Source organism: Pelmatolapia mariae, linkage group LG2 (assembly GCF_036321145.2).
Source record: "Pelmatolapia mariae isolate MD_Pm_ZW linkage group LG2, Pm_UMD_F_2, whole genome shotgun sequence".
Lineage (NCBI taxonomy): Eukaryota > Metazoa > Chordata > Actinopteri > Cichliformes > Cichlidae > Pelmatolapia > Pelmatolapia mariae.
The window spans coordinates 10,690-25,826 of NC_086228.1; the positions used below are offsets into that span (position 1 = coordinate 10,690).

The 15,137-nt window shown below is 41.4% G+C and overlaps 1 protein-coding gene across 3 annotated transcripts; it reads right to left on the reverse strand.

Moving 5' to 3' along the window:
* Nucleotides 1-311: 311 nt before the first annotated feature.
* Nucleotides 312-14,883, reverse strand: LOC134638333 (noelin-like). 3 transcript variants are annotated; one of them, XM_063488844.1, is made up of 7 exons: nt 14,607-14,883; nt 13,717-13,866; nt 10,415-10,570; nt 8,396-8,482; nt 5,488-5,707; nt 5,168-5,274; nt 312-3,942 (listed from the first exon to the last, which is right to left on the reverse strand). In XM_063488844.1, exons 1-7 carry the CDS (start codon nt 14,700-14,702, stop codon nt 3,280-3,282), a joined length of 1,479 nt encoding a protein of 492 aa, XP_063344914.1. In that variant the 5' UTR covers nt 14,703-14,883; the 3' UTR covers nt 312-3,279. The 3 variants fall into 3 exon arrangements, with proteins under 3 accessions (XP_063344914.1, XP_063344922.1, XP_063344929.1); XM_063488852.1 differs by lacking the exon at nt 8,396-8,482 and having other exon boundaries at nt 14,607-14,879; XM_063488859.1 differs by lacking the exons at nt 312-3,942; nt 5,168-5,274; nt 5,488-5,707 and having other exon boundaries at nt 8,405-8,451.
* Nucleotides 14,884-15,137: the final 254 nt, after the last annotated feature.

Sequence of the window (15,137 nt, forward strand, 5' to 3'; positions counted from 1 at the left end):
AAACGCCTCTGAGGGTCCGAGGTCAGTGAACAAACTGCTCTCCATCATTAACAGCCCATCACCCATTTACTTTTCTTTGTATTTCATTACTGTTGTGTATATATATATATATATATATATATATATATATTGTTGTTGTACTATCTCATAATTTAAGGCCCTTACCTGTGGCACTTTTATTTTAACTGTGTTGTGTATTTGTAGACTGTACTATTCATTATCATGTTACTGTAACATGTTACCTTGTGGGATCAATGAAGCCTTTAAACAGACACATGAAGAGTTCATGAAACTGAGCCTCTTGGTTTAAATTTTGTTTTAAAAATGGTTGGGTGAAGAAATCCATAGCACAATCACATATTAAGGCTATTGGTCATGAAAACGGAATAAATCATCTTACACATTTGAAGGGAGCTGTAGAATTACAACCTGCTGCTTACGCCAAACATTTATGACAGAAGTAAAACAAACAAACAGACAAATACTTAAAGTACTCTCCAAAAGTTGATTCTGTGCATCTAAATGTAGCTACGTCCAGATGAACAGAATCTACTTTTGGAGATTTACTTACCTGGATGATTGAGCATGCATCAAGACGTACTTAAAGTACTGTAAAAAAAAAAAAAAAAATCATCTGATATGGAAAACAAAAGCAAATAAGCTATTACAGTCAATCAGGTGTTAGAATGAAGAACAACTCTTGGGCAGTCACTTTGTTTTTGGGCTTAGCCTCAAATACCTAAAAACTGCACAGACCAGTGATACTGAAATCATCTAACTGATGTTCACTGAGACCAACAGACTACAGTTTCTGTACATATCATCTGTTTTGCACAAACGTCGTACTGAGTTCTTCTGTCTGACAGATCACACGATGTCATGGAATCTAAAATGATGCTGGACAAGACATTTGATGGTAAAGAGGATTTTAGCATCAATGTATCAGCCAAGCATCATGTGCGTTCATAACTACCATTCAGGGCAACACTCAAATTACTTATTGAGAACAACAGGTGAGTGTGTAGAGGAATTCTTATTGTTGAAATAGTTAGACTATGCCCATAGCTCAGTGATCTGAATGAATTTCACATGATACAATGATAAATTTAAAAACTGAATGAAGTATTGCGAAAAACAGGCAATCATTTGTATTGCTGTATAACACACAACAGTAAGAAATACCTTATTATTTATAATATTAAGGGATATAAGAATAAGAACAGCGGGTCTTGCTTCAGTCAGAAAAGATTACGCAGAGAAAATAAATCTTAAAAAAACTGTGAAGCATTCTTCAGTGTCCATCAAAATATGTAATCTAAAAATGTTGGGTTTTCTCACTGTGAAATTTTAATTTCACTGTGTTTCACATTTTAAGTGCATTTGTGTCAAACAACTAAGTTAATGATTTAAATACAATTACAATTTTTAAGAAACATTTAGTAAAAGAAGTCAATGACATAAGTTAACAGTCCAATGCTTTGTGCAGTATTTCAGTACTGAGAATTCCAGCTAGCTTTTAGCCTAGTTTTACACAAACGTGTCCCAAAACGTCGGCTGCATCCTTCGGAGGACCCGGCCTTCGCGGTCTACGTGGGCCGGGTCCTTCTAAGACCGAGAAGGCCGGAAGTGCGAGGCTGTGAAATCGGACGGTCTAGCCTTCAGATTTGCGTGACCGCTGTCTCGGTGGAGTTTAATAAACTCGGCCGTCTGCTCCTTGCTATCTAAAATATAACAGGACACTGGTGTAAATTCTCAACTGTGTTTAATCAGTTTTCTGTTTGACGTTTATTCAGCTGTGTGAAAATCCCGGAGGAACCCACCCGATGGATTAATAAAGTTTTATTTAATCTAATAATCTAATAACTTTGATCTCAGCCAAACCGATTTACTCCGGAACAAATAAAACAGAAAAAAGCCAAACAATTACATTTTTAAGTTATCCGAGTGACTTATATATCATGTTTAACCTGAGTAGCGAAAGACAGCGGGAGTCTGAAAATGATGAAGCCGGGAGTCCGCTGCTCTCGCCGGCTCTAGTGACCATTGAACCCCCCGGCTAGCTATCGAGCGGGTGGGTAACAGACGTCTCCGAAAACTTCGAAGCACTTTTGCAAATATGCGATGTCTTGATAAACCAAGCAGGTATTTGAAGTTTACACAGCTACTTTCTCGTCTGAAAATATGTTAAAAGTTTATTTTGTGACCCAGAAAGATTAACAAGAGTAATTTTAAAACTTAGTAGCGGCCGCCATTGTTGGAATCTGGAATTGGCTGAGCCGCGCTATGAATTCTGGGATATGGTGGGCCACGAAGGACACACCCGACCCATCCTTCAAATTTGGGGAAATGAAGAACGCATTTGTCGGCCGCATTTGAAGGAGTCGACGAATTGGGACAGCCTTCATCGCCTGGCTGTGACGTAATCGGCCTACAAATGCGGCCTCAGGAGGATGCAGCTGACGTTTTGGGACACAGCTACTGAGAACATTTGGTTTGGTTAGCTAGCTCCATCATGACAGAAAAAAAACCAACACTCTCTTAGATCCCTCTTATGTTCTTTTGACATATTTAATGGACTGGTGTAAAAATGTAAAAGCACCTGAAGTGTTCAAACACAGCATGACATAGACGGGTTTCCTGATTTGATCCCGGTTCTACTCTTGAGTACACCAGCTGACACCTTAAAGGCCTATACTGGCAATCAAAATATTTCTCTAAAAATAAACTAAATCTTAAGTCACTACCTATATACTGAGAAGGGCTGTAAAGTTAGTGGTTCCGCTTTCAGAATGGGCTCTCTTCTATCTCAGGGCTAGCAGTTCCCTGAAGATTTCACATGCAGGTGAGTCATTTTTTAAGATGATGAAGTTTCTGTTAGAGAGGAATGAGTGGACAAGAGGATCTGGGACCCAGCCTTCAGCTTTTTGGAAGGTGTTTTTTCGTCAGATGGAGCTAAGCTAATTGTAGCTAATACACCACTCTCTGTCCTGGAAGCAAATAAACTGACCTGATAACTATTTTCTATTTTCTTTTGACCCTCTAACAGTCAGAGTACTTTAGGATTTATTCTATTTTTTTATTTAGTTGTATATTTCGATATCATCTAATGTTTTCAGGAAAATCGTATTTATTCTTTAATTGTATAAAATTTTGGAGCATTACTTTGTAAAGGCCCACAGAGCATCCTGTGTAAGGGATCATGTGTACTGTGATTGCAGTAACATTGTGGGGTCTTGATTTGTTGTTACTTTTGAATGTGAGAGTGGTTAATATTGATTGTTACTGTATTATGTGATAAAGTGTGACATTATAAAGAACTTGGTGGCCATTGTTCCAGGCATAGAGCGCTCTGTCTCGAGGGTTGTAGTCAAGCATAGACAGGTGGCTGTATTTGTTGGTCAGCGGGATGTCGATGTACTCATAAGTGGATGAGTTGGTGGAAAAGGCGTAGTATACTTTGGTTCCACCTGAGTACCCATTGGTGACATACAGGGTTCCACAGATCATGAAGGCCTCACCAGCGCTGCGTTTTGGATGGTTGGTGGTCCAGCTGCGGATGATCTGTAGGGTGTTGGGGTTTAGCTGGCTAAGAACAATATTACCAGCATTTTGATTGGTAGCATATACAGCCCACAGCCCACCTTCGTCCACCATGAGGTCAATGTCAGAGTGCCCACCCCAGGAGTAATGGTACATATTGTTGTAACCAGCAAAGTCAAGTTGTCGCGATCTGCTGATGAGCGATGTGCTGAAGTCAAATTTAATGATTGTATGACTCTGAAACTTGTTGAAGTAAAGAGATCCATTATAAACCACCTGCCCAGTACCAGACCAGGGATGAGGAAGTCGGTGAGAGGTGAAATTGTCTGTCGTCATGAAGTCAGACATGGACTGGTACTCCCTAACAAAGCGATTGTTATGGTACCCATCCATGTACCATACCTGTAAGGAAAAAGAACAAATATTAAAAGTAAAAACAATCCTAATTATTTGTATTGTTAACTTGAATCCTTTATGTTCCACAGACATGCAATGTATGCATAGCAAAACATCGTAAAATGACCACTGCAGCCGAGATATCCTTATCAAGTTACTTCTAGTTCGTGTTCATATAGTGACACGAAAAACTCTCTAAGCTAAAAAAGAGCCAGTGTTGGGGAGTAACAGAATACATGTACCGCCGTTACCTATTTAAAATACAAAATATGAGTAACTGTATTCCGTTATAGTTACCGTTTAAAAAGGTGGTATTCAGAATACAGTTACTTTGCTGAAGTAAGGATTACACGGCAGTCTTTTCCTATTTCATATGTTAGGCTGTCACCTCTCTATTTTTGGTGATTCCACGCCGGTGGAAACCCAAACAAAACACGCATTAAGAGGCTCTAATGCCTGTGTCTCAATCTCATGGCCCATGTCACCTCTACTTGTGGCCGCATAATGACACGAAGAAATATTTTTTAAAATTATTATTCAATAAATGACTTAATAAGAAGGCAATAGGCAGAGTGTTACAGGCATAGCTGTAAAGAATGTAGTCTCATGGGCAGTGTAGCCCAGTTGTAAGTAAGCTATTAAGACTCGACTGTACACTGTGTTCGTGTTTTCCTCTGAAACAATAAGTTCTGTTGGAGCAGCCTTTCAACGCCTCTCTCTGTCTCTCGCTAGCAAAGTTGACCCAGACAACAAGGTAAAGCTAGTTTTCGGCTACGAGCCCGACACGAACCCGACGTATTAGCCAGAGGTCCCTTTACTATGGTTCGGAGCCGCAGACCTGTTTTATATACGCGCGGAATAGTTTTCTATACGAGATCGCTGCAAAAGTGCAGCCTTACCTAATGTCCACCTACTGTTACTCATTTATATTAAGATTTAAACATCCAGTTGGCATTGGTATGGAGAGTAACCTTCAGTAATAGTAATAAATCACACAGCAATAGTACATTCATGGAGTTGTAAAAAACATCATAATATATTAAGTAATCCAAAGTATTCCATTACGTTACTCTTATTGAGTAACGTAACGGAATGCGTTACAAAATACATTTTGGGGCATCTAATCTGTAATCTGTAGTGGAATACATTTTAAAAGTAACCTTCCCAACACTGAAGAGAGCCAGTATGATATGCTCATAAATTTGATTTACTGTTACATATTAAGACTTACTCTGTTGTCTCCAGCTGGAGCAAGTGGGTCAGTCATCCATGATCCAAATCTAGATCCAGATGTCTTTATGGTGATTGGCTCAGAGATTCCTGTGAGCTTCCCACAAGCTAAAAAACAAACAGAGAAATCTGTAGGCACATGTGGACAAAATAACATGAAAATTTGCAGAAACTGCAGGAGATATTATGAGTTTAATGTACACAGCTTTGTGTGGTCACACCCAGCCCTCTGAAAACTTTAGTCCACAAAGGCAAGTTCAGATGTTTTTCTTGATTCAGAAAAGATAGTGTGAGCTTCAGATTTTATTTTCCTCTACCCACCTAGCCTCTGCATGCAAGCCTTCAGTCGGTCCTCCAGGCTTATCACCCGGCTGTGGAGCTCCTGGTAGTCCAGACCTCCGAGCTGTTCCTGCAATGATCCCAGCAGCTCCGTCACATTCGCTGCCTCTTCTTTAAACTGGCGGACCAACAGTGCATCTGCTTTGTAGGACTCCAGAACTGGGATGAGAGGCCTTAACTCCTCCATCTTTGCTTTGATGGACTGACAAACAGCAGACATTCAGAAAAAAACCCCACTTTAGATCTGATGTTTTCAAATGTCGTTTTAAATCTCACATATGTTCAACATATTGTAAAGACCTAATTGCATCAAATTATCCTAATACAGCACTTTGCTCTCTGACTGCCGGTTTACTTGTGGTTTCTAGGGCAGAATTAAGAGCAGAATGGGAGGCAGAGCCTTCAGCTTTCTGGCCCTTTTCTGTGGAACCAGCTCCCAGTTTGTCTTTGGTAAATGGTAAATGGCCTGTATCTGTATAGCGCTTTACTAGTCCCTAAGGACCCCAAAGCGCTTTACACATTCAGTCATTCACCGATTCACACACACATTCACATACTGGTGATGGTAAGCTACATAGTAGCCACAGCTGCCCTGGGGCGCACTGACAGAGGCGAGGCTGCCGGACACTGGCAGCCGTTGGGGTCAACCCCATGGGATATTTGCCTTCAGAAAATGGTTACATACAATTGTTGACCAAGTGTTTGTGTCAGCCACTTTGTTTATTTACTGAATACACAAATAGCCCCTTGATAATGAAACTCTAGTGCCACCATCAGGCCAAACTTTTAATTTAGAATAAATGTATCTTGAAAAGTTTGCATGAAATATTTTAAAAATTACTGACAACATTCATGGCCACAAGCGGATGAACTCATTCAAGTCATCATGTCATCACCAAAACCCCTGACAGGACTTTTTCTCTAGCCACCAAGTCAAACTTTAAATTTTAGACTTATAGATCTGTGATCCATTTTTTTTTATAATTTTGGATGCACATCCATGCCCTTCAGAATGAATCCTGTTGATTTTGGTGACCCTAGACCAGGGGTCAGCAACCTTTAACACCCAAAGAGCCATTTGGAGCCGGTTTCCACGCAAAAGACAACACTGGGAGCCACAAATACTTTTTGACATCTAAAATGAAGATAACACTGTATATATTGTTTTTTACCTTTATGCTTTTTGTGAACAACTACGGTGTGTTGCTTATGAAATCCATGAAGGGCTACAGAGAAAATTACATTTTATTTATGTAATTAACACATTTTGAACTCTTAAAGAAATGTAACAAAAGGAAAGACACCCAGCTGAACTAAAATGATCCAGCAAACAAAAACTGTTGTGAGCCGCCACCCTTATATCGCCTTTGGGCTTTTGGAGCCTTGACCTGACTTTTACAAAATAATTGGAAAAAAAGCTCTATGCTGCTAAAAAATGAAAAGTAGATATTTGCAAAATTCTGCCTAAATATGTATTTTACCTGACCAGATCTGGCGTGGTCTGCAGCGCCGCTGCAGGGGAGGCGGACGCACCTGAGTGGCACCCGCAATCACACCTCGCCGCCTTAACGTCTGTGCTATGTGTGCTGTTGTGTTGGTATGTGTCGGGCTGTGAGCTGGAAAGCTACAGCCAGCTGTATGTGTACAGCAACCGTGTGTGAAAAGTAGTCAATAAAGAGATGCTGAAAAGCCCTTGACCCTTTGCTTTAGCGCCATGACATTGCTTTGGTTTGTGTGTGTGTGTGGTGGAGGTGTGTCACTCGGCGACACACCCGCCGGGGGTCAAACTCTGGTAATTGGTGATTCTGTTCTCAGACATGTGAAGCTAGAGACACCGGCAACCATAGTCAATTGTCTTCCAGGGGCCAGAGCAGGTGACACTGAAGGAAATTTAAAACTGCTGGCTAAGGGTAAACGTAAATACAGTAAAATCATAATTCACGTCGGCAGTAATGACTCCCGGTTACGCCAATCGGAGGTCACTAAAATCAATATTGAATCGGTGTGTAACTTTGTGGGACTCTGTAGTTTTCTCTGGTCCCCTCCCCAATCAGACCAGGAGTGACATGTTTAGCCGCATGTTCTCCTTAAATTGCTGGCTGTCTGAGTGGTGTCCCAGAAACGATGTGGGCTTCATAGATAATTGGCAAACCTTCTGGAGGAAACCTGGTCTTGTTAGGAGAGACGGCATCCATCCCACTTTGGATGGAGCAGCTCTCATTTCTAGAAATATGGACCAATTTATTAAACCCCCAAAATATGACTATCCAGAGTTGGGACCAGGAAGCAGAGTTGCAGTCTTACACGCCTCTCTGCAGCTTCTCTCCTCCTGTTACCCCCCAAAAACCCATCTCCTTTGAGACTGTGTCAGCTCCCAAACAGACAAAAAACAAACTAAAAACCAGCAACAAACAACTTAAACATCAAAAATCACAAAGAAAGAACAATACAGTATCCACATCTGAACCAAAGAGTAAAACAGTGAAATGTGGATTATTAAATATTAGGTCTCTCTCCTCCAAGTCTCTGTTAGTACATGACTTAATAATTGATCAACAAATCGATTTACTCTGCCTTACAGAAACCTGGTTGCATCAGGATGATTATGTTAGTTTAAATGAATCAACACCCCCGAGTCATTCTAACTACCAGAAACCTCGAAGCACAGGCCGAGGGGGCGGTGTGGCAGCAATTTTTCACACCAGCCTATTAATCAACCAAAGACCCAGACAGACTTTTAATTCATGTGAAAGCCTGATGCTTAGCCTTGTCCACCCCAGTAGTGATGTGTCGGTCGAGAACGAAATGGCTCTTAGAGCCGGATTTTTGAAGTGAACGACGTGAGCCGGCTCCTTATTGGGAGCCGTGGGTTTTTCTTTCTTTCTCTCACCCTCTGTCTCGCACTCTTTTTCCGCTTCACTCCGCACGTGAGCCTTCTGCTTTGTGCTGGGAAGAGGGGGGAGGGGCGGTAGTTACACTCACAGTAGCACAGGAACAGAGCGGGAGGGAAAGAGAGAGAAAGAGAGCCAGGGACAACAACGTCACATTAGAAAGGTATAGTAATCATCCACAACTATTTTCAGTTGCAGATGATAAAGGATTCAGAAAGTTTATTCATGCAGGCCCATATGACAGAGAATGTGGATCTTCTTTTTTTTCACATTTTAATTTATATTTAATTGTGTTGTGGTTTACAGTGTTTTGTGTTGTTTCACTTTAAATTTGTTTAAAAGTAAAAAGCTGAAAATTTAAATAGTTAAAAGTTGAAATGTAAATAGTTGTTTTTTGTATTATATGATTTATTTATGACATTTTATGTGGAGTGAATAAATAAAAGTATATTTACGGTGGCCCCCTAGAGACAAAACATGTACAAACTCTGAAGCATGTACAAACTCCAAAACACGTAAAAACTCCAAAACACGTAAAAACTTAGAAGCACGGAAAAACTCAGAAACACGTACAATCTCCAAAACACGTACAAAACACAACAGAAGTGCTCCAGGATGCTAGGGCGCAGTGTTGAGCTTTTGTTACCTAGTGGCTACACAAGCCAAGAAGTACCAACAACCGGATTTTGTGTGTGGTAGTAACAGGTAAATGAACTTTTTTTTTAAATTATTTGAATATATATGAGTGCTTGTGTATAAATACACAAACAATACACATATGCTTTCAATTGTGTAATTTAAGTGATCTAGGTAGCTCTGTTTTGGAAGGTCAGTTAATGCTAGAAATGTGTTTTGGAGTTTGTGCGTGCTTTGTCTCTAGGGGCCACCATATATTTTTATATGTAAACATATAAATAAATCCACATTTTTTTTACATTAGAAATTTCTTTTGTGCATAATTTTATGTTGTTGTTGATAATAAATTAATTAAAGCAACAAAACAACCTGAAGAGCCGATTGGGAGCCGAAAGAGCCGGCTGTTTTTAGTGACCCGAGCCGAAAGAGTCGGTTCTCCTAAAAGAGCCGGAAATCCCATCACTACACCCCAGCTGTGAAACTCAGAAACCAGTCTTACTTGTTATCATCTATCGTCCACCTGGGCCTTACACAGAGTTTCTCTCTGATTTCTCAGAATTTTTATCTGATTTAGTGCTCAGCTTAGATAAAATAATTATTGTGGGTGATTTTAACATCCATGTAGATGCTAAAAATGACAGCCTCAACATTGCATTTAATCTGTTATTAGACTCAATTGGCTTCTCTCAAAATGTAAAAGAACCCACCCACCACTTTAATCACACTCTAGATCTTGTTTTAACATATGGCAGAGAAACTGAACATTTAGCAGTATTTCCAGTGTTTGTTTAATATGTGCATTGAAGGACATGTCTTGGTCAAAAATGACTCCAAGGTTCCTCACAGTGTTACCGGAGGCCAAGGTAATGCCATCCAGAGGAAGAATCTGGTTAGATACCATATTTCTAAGATTTTCAGGGCCGAGTACAATAACCTCAGTTTGATCTGAATTAAGAAGCAGAAAGTTAGCGGCCATCCAGGTCTTTATGTCTTTAAGACATTACTGCAGTTTAACTAATTGGTGTGCGTTATCTGGCTTCATGGACAGATAGAGCTGGGTGTCATGATACTGCCTAAGGGAAGCATGTATAATGTAAACAGAATTGGTCCTAGCACTGAACCCTGTGGAACACCATAATTGACCTTAGTGGGTGAAGAGGACTCTCCATTTACATGCACAAATTGGAGTCTATTAGATAGATATGATACAAACCACTGCAATGCAGTTCTGTGTCTCAGTAAATTATTTTCAGTTCCTTCAAGTGATCTCTTCTTTTTGAAATGCTTCATTGCTCTTTATCAAGAGAGAGAGAGAGAGAGAGAGAGAGAGAGACCACAAAGTTGTTGATGGATTGTTCAGTTTCATGATGTGGGCAAAGTACCTTGTACTGTCTGGCAATGTTGCTCTCATGTCCATCTTCCACCTGTTTGAATTTGTTTTCCAGACCTTTCAGCTGAACTTCCATCTTCTCCACAAACTGTAGATCTCTCTGAGACCGCTGATCTAGCGCTTCAATGGATTGACTCATATTCTGCACCTGGACAGAAGGACAGTATCATTGATAAACACTAAGGTACCTGTCATTTCCTTTTTTTTTAAATTTGAATATGACATTATGGTCAGACAAGCCAGTCAAAAAGTTATGTTTTTATCATTCTATCCGGTTTGTTAGAAAACACCTGGTCTATTAGAGTTGTAGAGGAATTTGTTACTCTAGTGGGATCATTTGTGTTAGACCAAAAGTATCTGTAATTTCAGTTCCTTTCTATCACTTTTGTTATCCCAATTTTTTAAGTCTCGCATTAGAATAACTTAATTGTTGAAGTCACAACAGAAGTGCCTTGAATTGGTCATATACACACACATATTTAAAAAACCCTAACCCTAACCCGCCCCTGCAGGTGGTCTTTATCCTTCAAGCTCGGGTCCTCTGACAGAGGCCTGGGAGCTTGAGGGTCCTGCGCAGTATCGTAGCTGTCCCTAGGACTCTGCTCTTCTGCACAGAGATGTTGGGTGTTGTTCCTGGGATCTGCTGGAGCCATATGCCAAGCTTTTGGGTCACTGCACTGAAAGCCACCACTGCTGTTCTGCATAGGCCTGAAACTCCTCAATGAGATCATTGAGACTCGCTACAGATACCAGCTACGGAATGGAACAATCATCAGCTGTATCCTCTACATGGATGACATGAAGCTGTAGGCCAAGAGGGAATTAGACATCGATTCACTGATCCACACCACCAGGATATCCAGCAAAGGCATCGTAATGTCATTTGGATTGGAAAAGTGTAGTCGGCTGGTAACAAAGAGATGGAAGGGAGTCGGAACTGAGGGGCTCACACTACCAGAAGGCAAAATTACAGAGATTAAGGACAGTTACAAGTACCTTGGAATCTCACAGGCAAATGGGAACCATGAAGAGGCCGCTAGGAAAGCTGCAACCACCAAGTACCTGCAGAGAGTAAGGTAAGTCCTGAGGAGTCAGGTGAATGGTAAGAAGAAGATCTGGGATATTAACACCTCCACCCTGCCCGTGATCAGATAGCCTGCTGGGATAATAGGCTGGGCAAAGGAGGCGATAGAAGCCACTGACATCAAGACCAGAATGCCCCTGACCATGCATGTAAGGTTTCAACCAGAACCCAACACCCTGAGACTGTGTGCTAAGCGGAAGAAAGGAGGCCGGTGTCTAGTGAGTGTCAGTACCACAGTCCAGGATCAAACAATGAACATCCACAAGTACCTCAGGAAGATGTCCCCAACCAACCAGGTGCTCAGTGAATACCTCAAGCAGCAGAAACCCAAGAAGGAAGAAGAGAAAGTCATCATGGAAGGACAGGCCCTTGCACCACCAGCAGATAGAGGAAAGCAGCACATAACAGCAGGGTGCAAGATAGCAGATAGGCATGGATATACATGGAGCGCCATAACCAAGTAGTCGGCATAGTATACAGGCACATCTGTGCCGAGTATGGGCTGGTACAGTTGTAGTGATAGACATAACTATCGAATGACAGCTACATCAGGAAGAAGGAACATGAGAACCTGGATAAGTACTAAGGGCTCAGAGAAGAGCTGGAGAAGATGTGGAGGGTGTAGGTAACAGTGGTCCCTGTGGTAATTGCATCACTCGGTGCAGTGACCCAGAAGAGCGCAGTCCTAGGAACAGCTAAGATACTGCAGGACCCTCAAGCTCCCAGGCCTCTGGTAGAGGACCCGAGTTTGAAGGATAGACCACCTGCAGGGGCGAGAGGGGAATTTTATTTTTTATTTATGACTACAATGCATAGAGGAACAGCAAGCCAAACTCAAAACAAGGCAAATGTTGAGTGGTACTTAACATCAGTGCATTATATAAACTAGTGCTCCCTTTGACAGAAATCCCCTAATCATACTCAGTCTTAAAGTCAGATTATTTACAAGAGTTCTCAGTGTATGAGACTAGAATTACACTGAAATTTTTGGTCCTTTGAATTAACTCTGGAATGATCATTCTTACTGAGAGAGGACTTTGTTAACAGTTTGCACTGGAGCTCTGATGTCACCTATGAATACCAAACAGAAGCTCTTTCCAAGGATCATCAGCTGGGCCATTGCCCAGGTGGTTTACAGCTTTGGTGCAATGAGGGAAGATCTACAGGATGCAAGTGAGCCACCCCTGAGTCACCCCAGTAACCCCAGTTTTTTAAGGGTTTTGATTTGGTGATTAGGTTAGGGTGTGTGTTTGTGACAATGCACAGGCATGTGTGTGAAGTAAAAGGCTATCTTCTTCCCATTAAAGAAAGGTGAAAGCCACCATCAGGGTATCTGATACATATTTTTGTGCATTACAAGAAAACAACACAAAATACACCAACAGAATACTGCTGACAAAACAGTCAAGAGAATTATATTCAGCATTTTCCAATTACAATATTTTTAGCTTTTTCAGTCAGATGGGGGAGCTGTTTGGTTTGAAGGTATTGGAAGCAGATCACCTACTTCTGCAGCAGTGCTAACAGTACTAACAGAAGTAATTTTTTTTTTTACTTTAAGTCTATGTACAACAATGACTTTTGAACAGCCCCAAAACTCGCCCAGCAAACCAAATCCCTCATGGTGACCTTATTCCTCGTCATCTGGAATGGATGGATGGATGCAAACTGCATTTTGTTGCCTGTACTTGTGACATGTGCAATGACAATAAAGTTGAATTCTATTCTATTCTATTCTATACCGAGCTTCTCATCCATTCAGAAGCATCCGGCCAACGTAAGTGACCCAGAAGTGCATCAGGGTCATGCCAGCAGTGCCAAAGGATCCAGAACCACATGACACCGCTGATAAGCTCTGACTCAGACTTCTGCTTCTCCGTCAGCTGAGGGTATTGTCTTGCCTTTCTGCTCATTATTCTCACGGGTCCACGCCGTAGCAGGTCAGAAGGGCCCCTAGCGCCCTCCCAAATGAAGACGTGGCTGCATTTCTGTCAAAATTTAGTGTCTCTGCGACTGTGTAAAAATCTAGACCAGGTGCTACTCCGCTGACCGCTGTTGCCAAAGTGCTTGCTCATAGGGGGTCATATGATTGTTGGGTTTTTCTCTGTATGTATTATTGTAGGGTCTACCTTACAATATAAAGTATCTTGAGGCCACTGCTGTTGTGATTTAGCACTGTACAAATAAAATTTTTCAGAGGTATTTTATACCTTTTCTAGCAGTTGTCGTAGTTGCTTGGTTCGAGCATCTCTGGAACAGACAGTCTGCTGAGGAGCCACCACTGTACAAACACATCGACCCTCTGAGTCCTGAGCTGAACTGTAGACCTGCCAGCCCTCCTCAGGGGTTGAGGGACCCACCTAAATGAGGGTACGATGAAAATTAGGACATTATTAAAACAACGGAAATATGATGTGTTCTTCACAAGGATCAGTGTGTCTAAAAAACAAATCCATTGCTAAAGTACCAAAACCTTCAATAGCTATACTGTCCAGCAAAAGCTCCACTTTTATTATAATTTTTACTGTTAACATTCTTTGTATTTCAGCTGTAAAGCTATTCTGTCTATGTCACTCTCACACTGAAGCTAATCTGCTGCTATCCATCAGATAATCCGGATTATTAGCAGATTTATTATTAACTCATGTGAGAAATGTCATTACATATTAAATACATTCAGAACACTTCCATCTGGCTTCATTTGTTCCCGTTTTATCAACCTGTGCTGCTGAGCAAGGCAATGATACGGCTTTATCCACTGAAATTAATTATCGGGCTGAAAACCACGTGACCTGGATTAATTATCAATAACTGAAAAATGGTTGCATAAAGGGAAGGTAGCTAAAAAACATTAACCCAGAGTTATCTCAAAGAAAGCAGATTTACATTCTGACTTAAAGATGATCAGAGATTTGTTCTCTGATGCAGATCAAGATCGATTGACACCACCATTTTCTCACCAACATGGAAGTGTGTCAGAAAAAAGGTTTTACAGCCTGTGACTGAAATTCACCAGAAAGCACCAAAACAGATCAGAATACATGATACCATGTGGGAGTCCTCACTCGGCAGAATATAAATAGAAGCAGGGTCGTGTTACCAGAGTGAAGTGTGATCCGAGCAGCAGCAGCAGCAGGTAAGCACTCAGCAGATTCTCTTCAGACTCCATCTCCTTCTCCTCAAAGGTTAGACACATCCACGTTAGCCTGTTTCCTATGGATTCAGCTGGTTACGGAGCTGCTGATTAACTGGGTTATTTGTTCATCTGCTACCTGACGCTCCCTCTGCTGCTCTCAGCTCCTCCTCCTACTGCCTCCTCCTTCCTCTTCTTCTCTGATGCGACGCCAGAAATCAGCCAAGTGGAAATAAAACCGCTCTGCTGAGTGTGTGTGTGTGTGTCTCTGTGTGTGTGTGTGTGTGTGTGTGTCTCTGTGTGTGTGTGTGTGTGTGTGTGTGTGTGTGTCTCTGTGTGTGTGTGTGTGTGTCTGTGTGTGTGTGTGTGTGTCTCTGTGTGTGTGTGTGTGTGTGTGTGTGTGTGTGTGTGTGTGTGAGAGAGAGTGAGAGAGAGAGAGATGATGATGTCACAGCATGCCTGGTGAACAGATCGGTGGAACAGCAGCAGAAGGAGGAG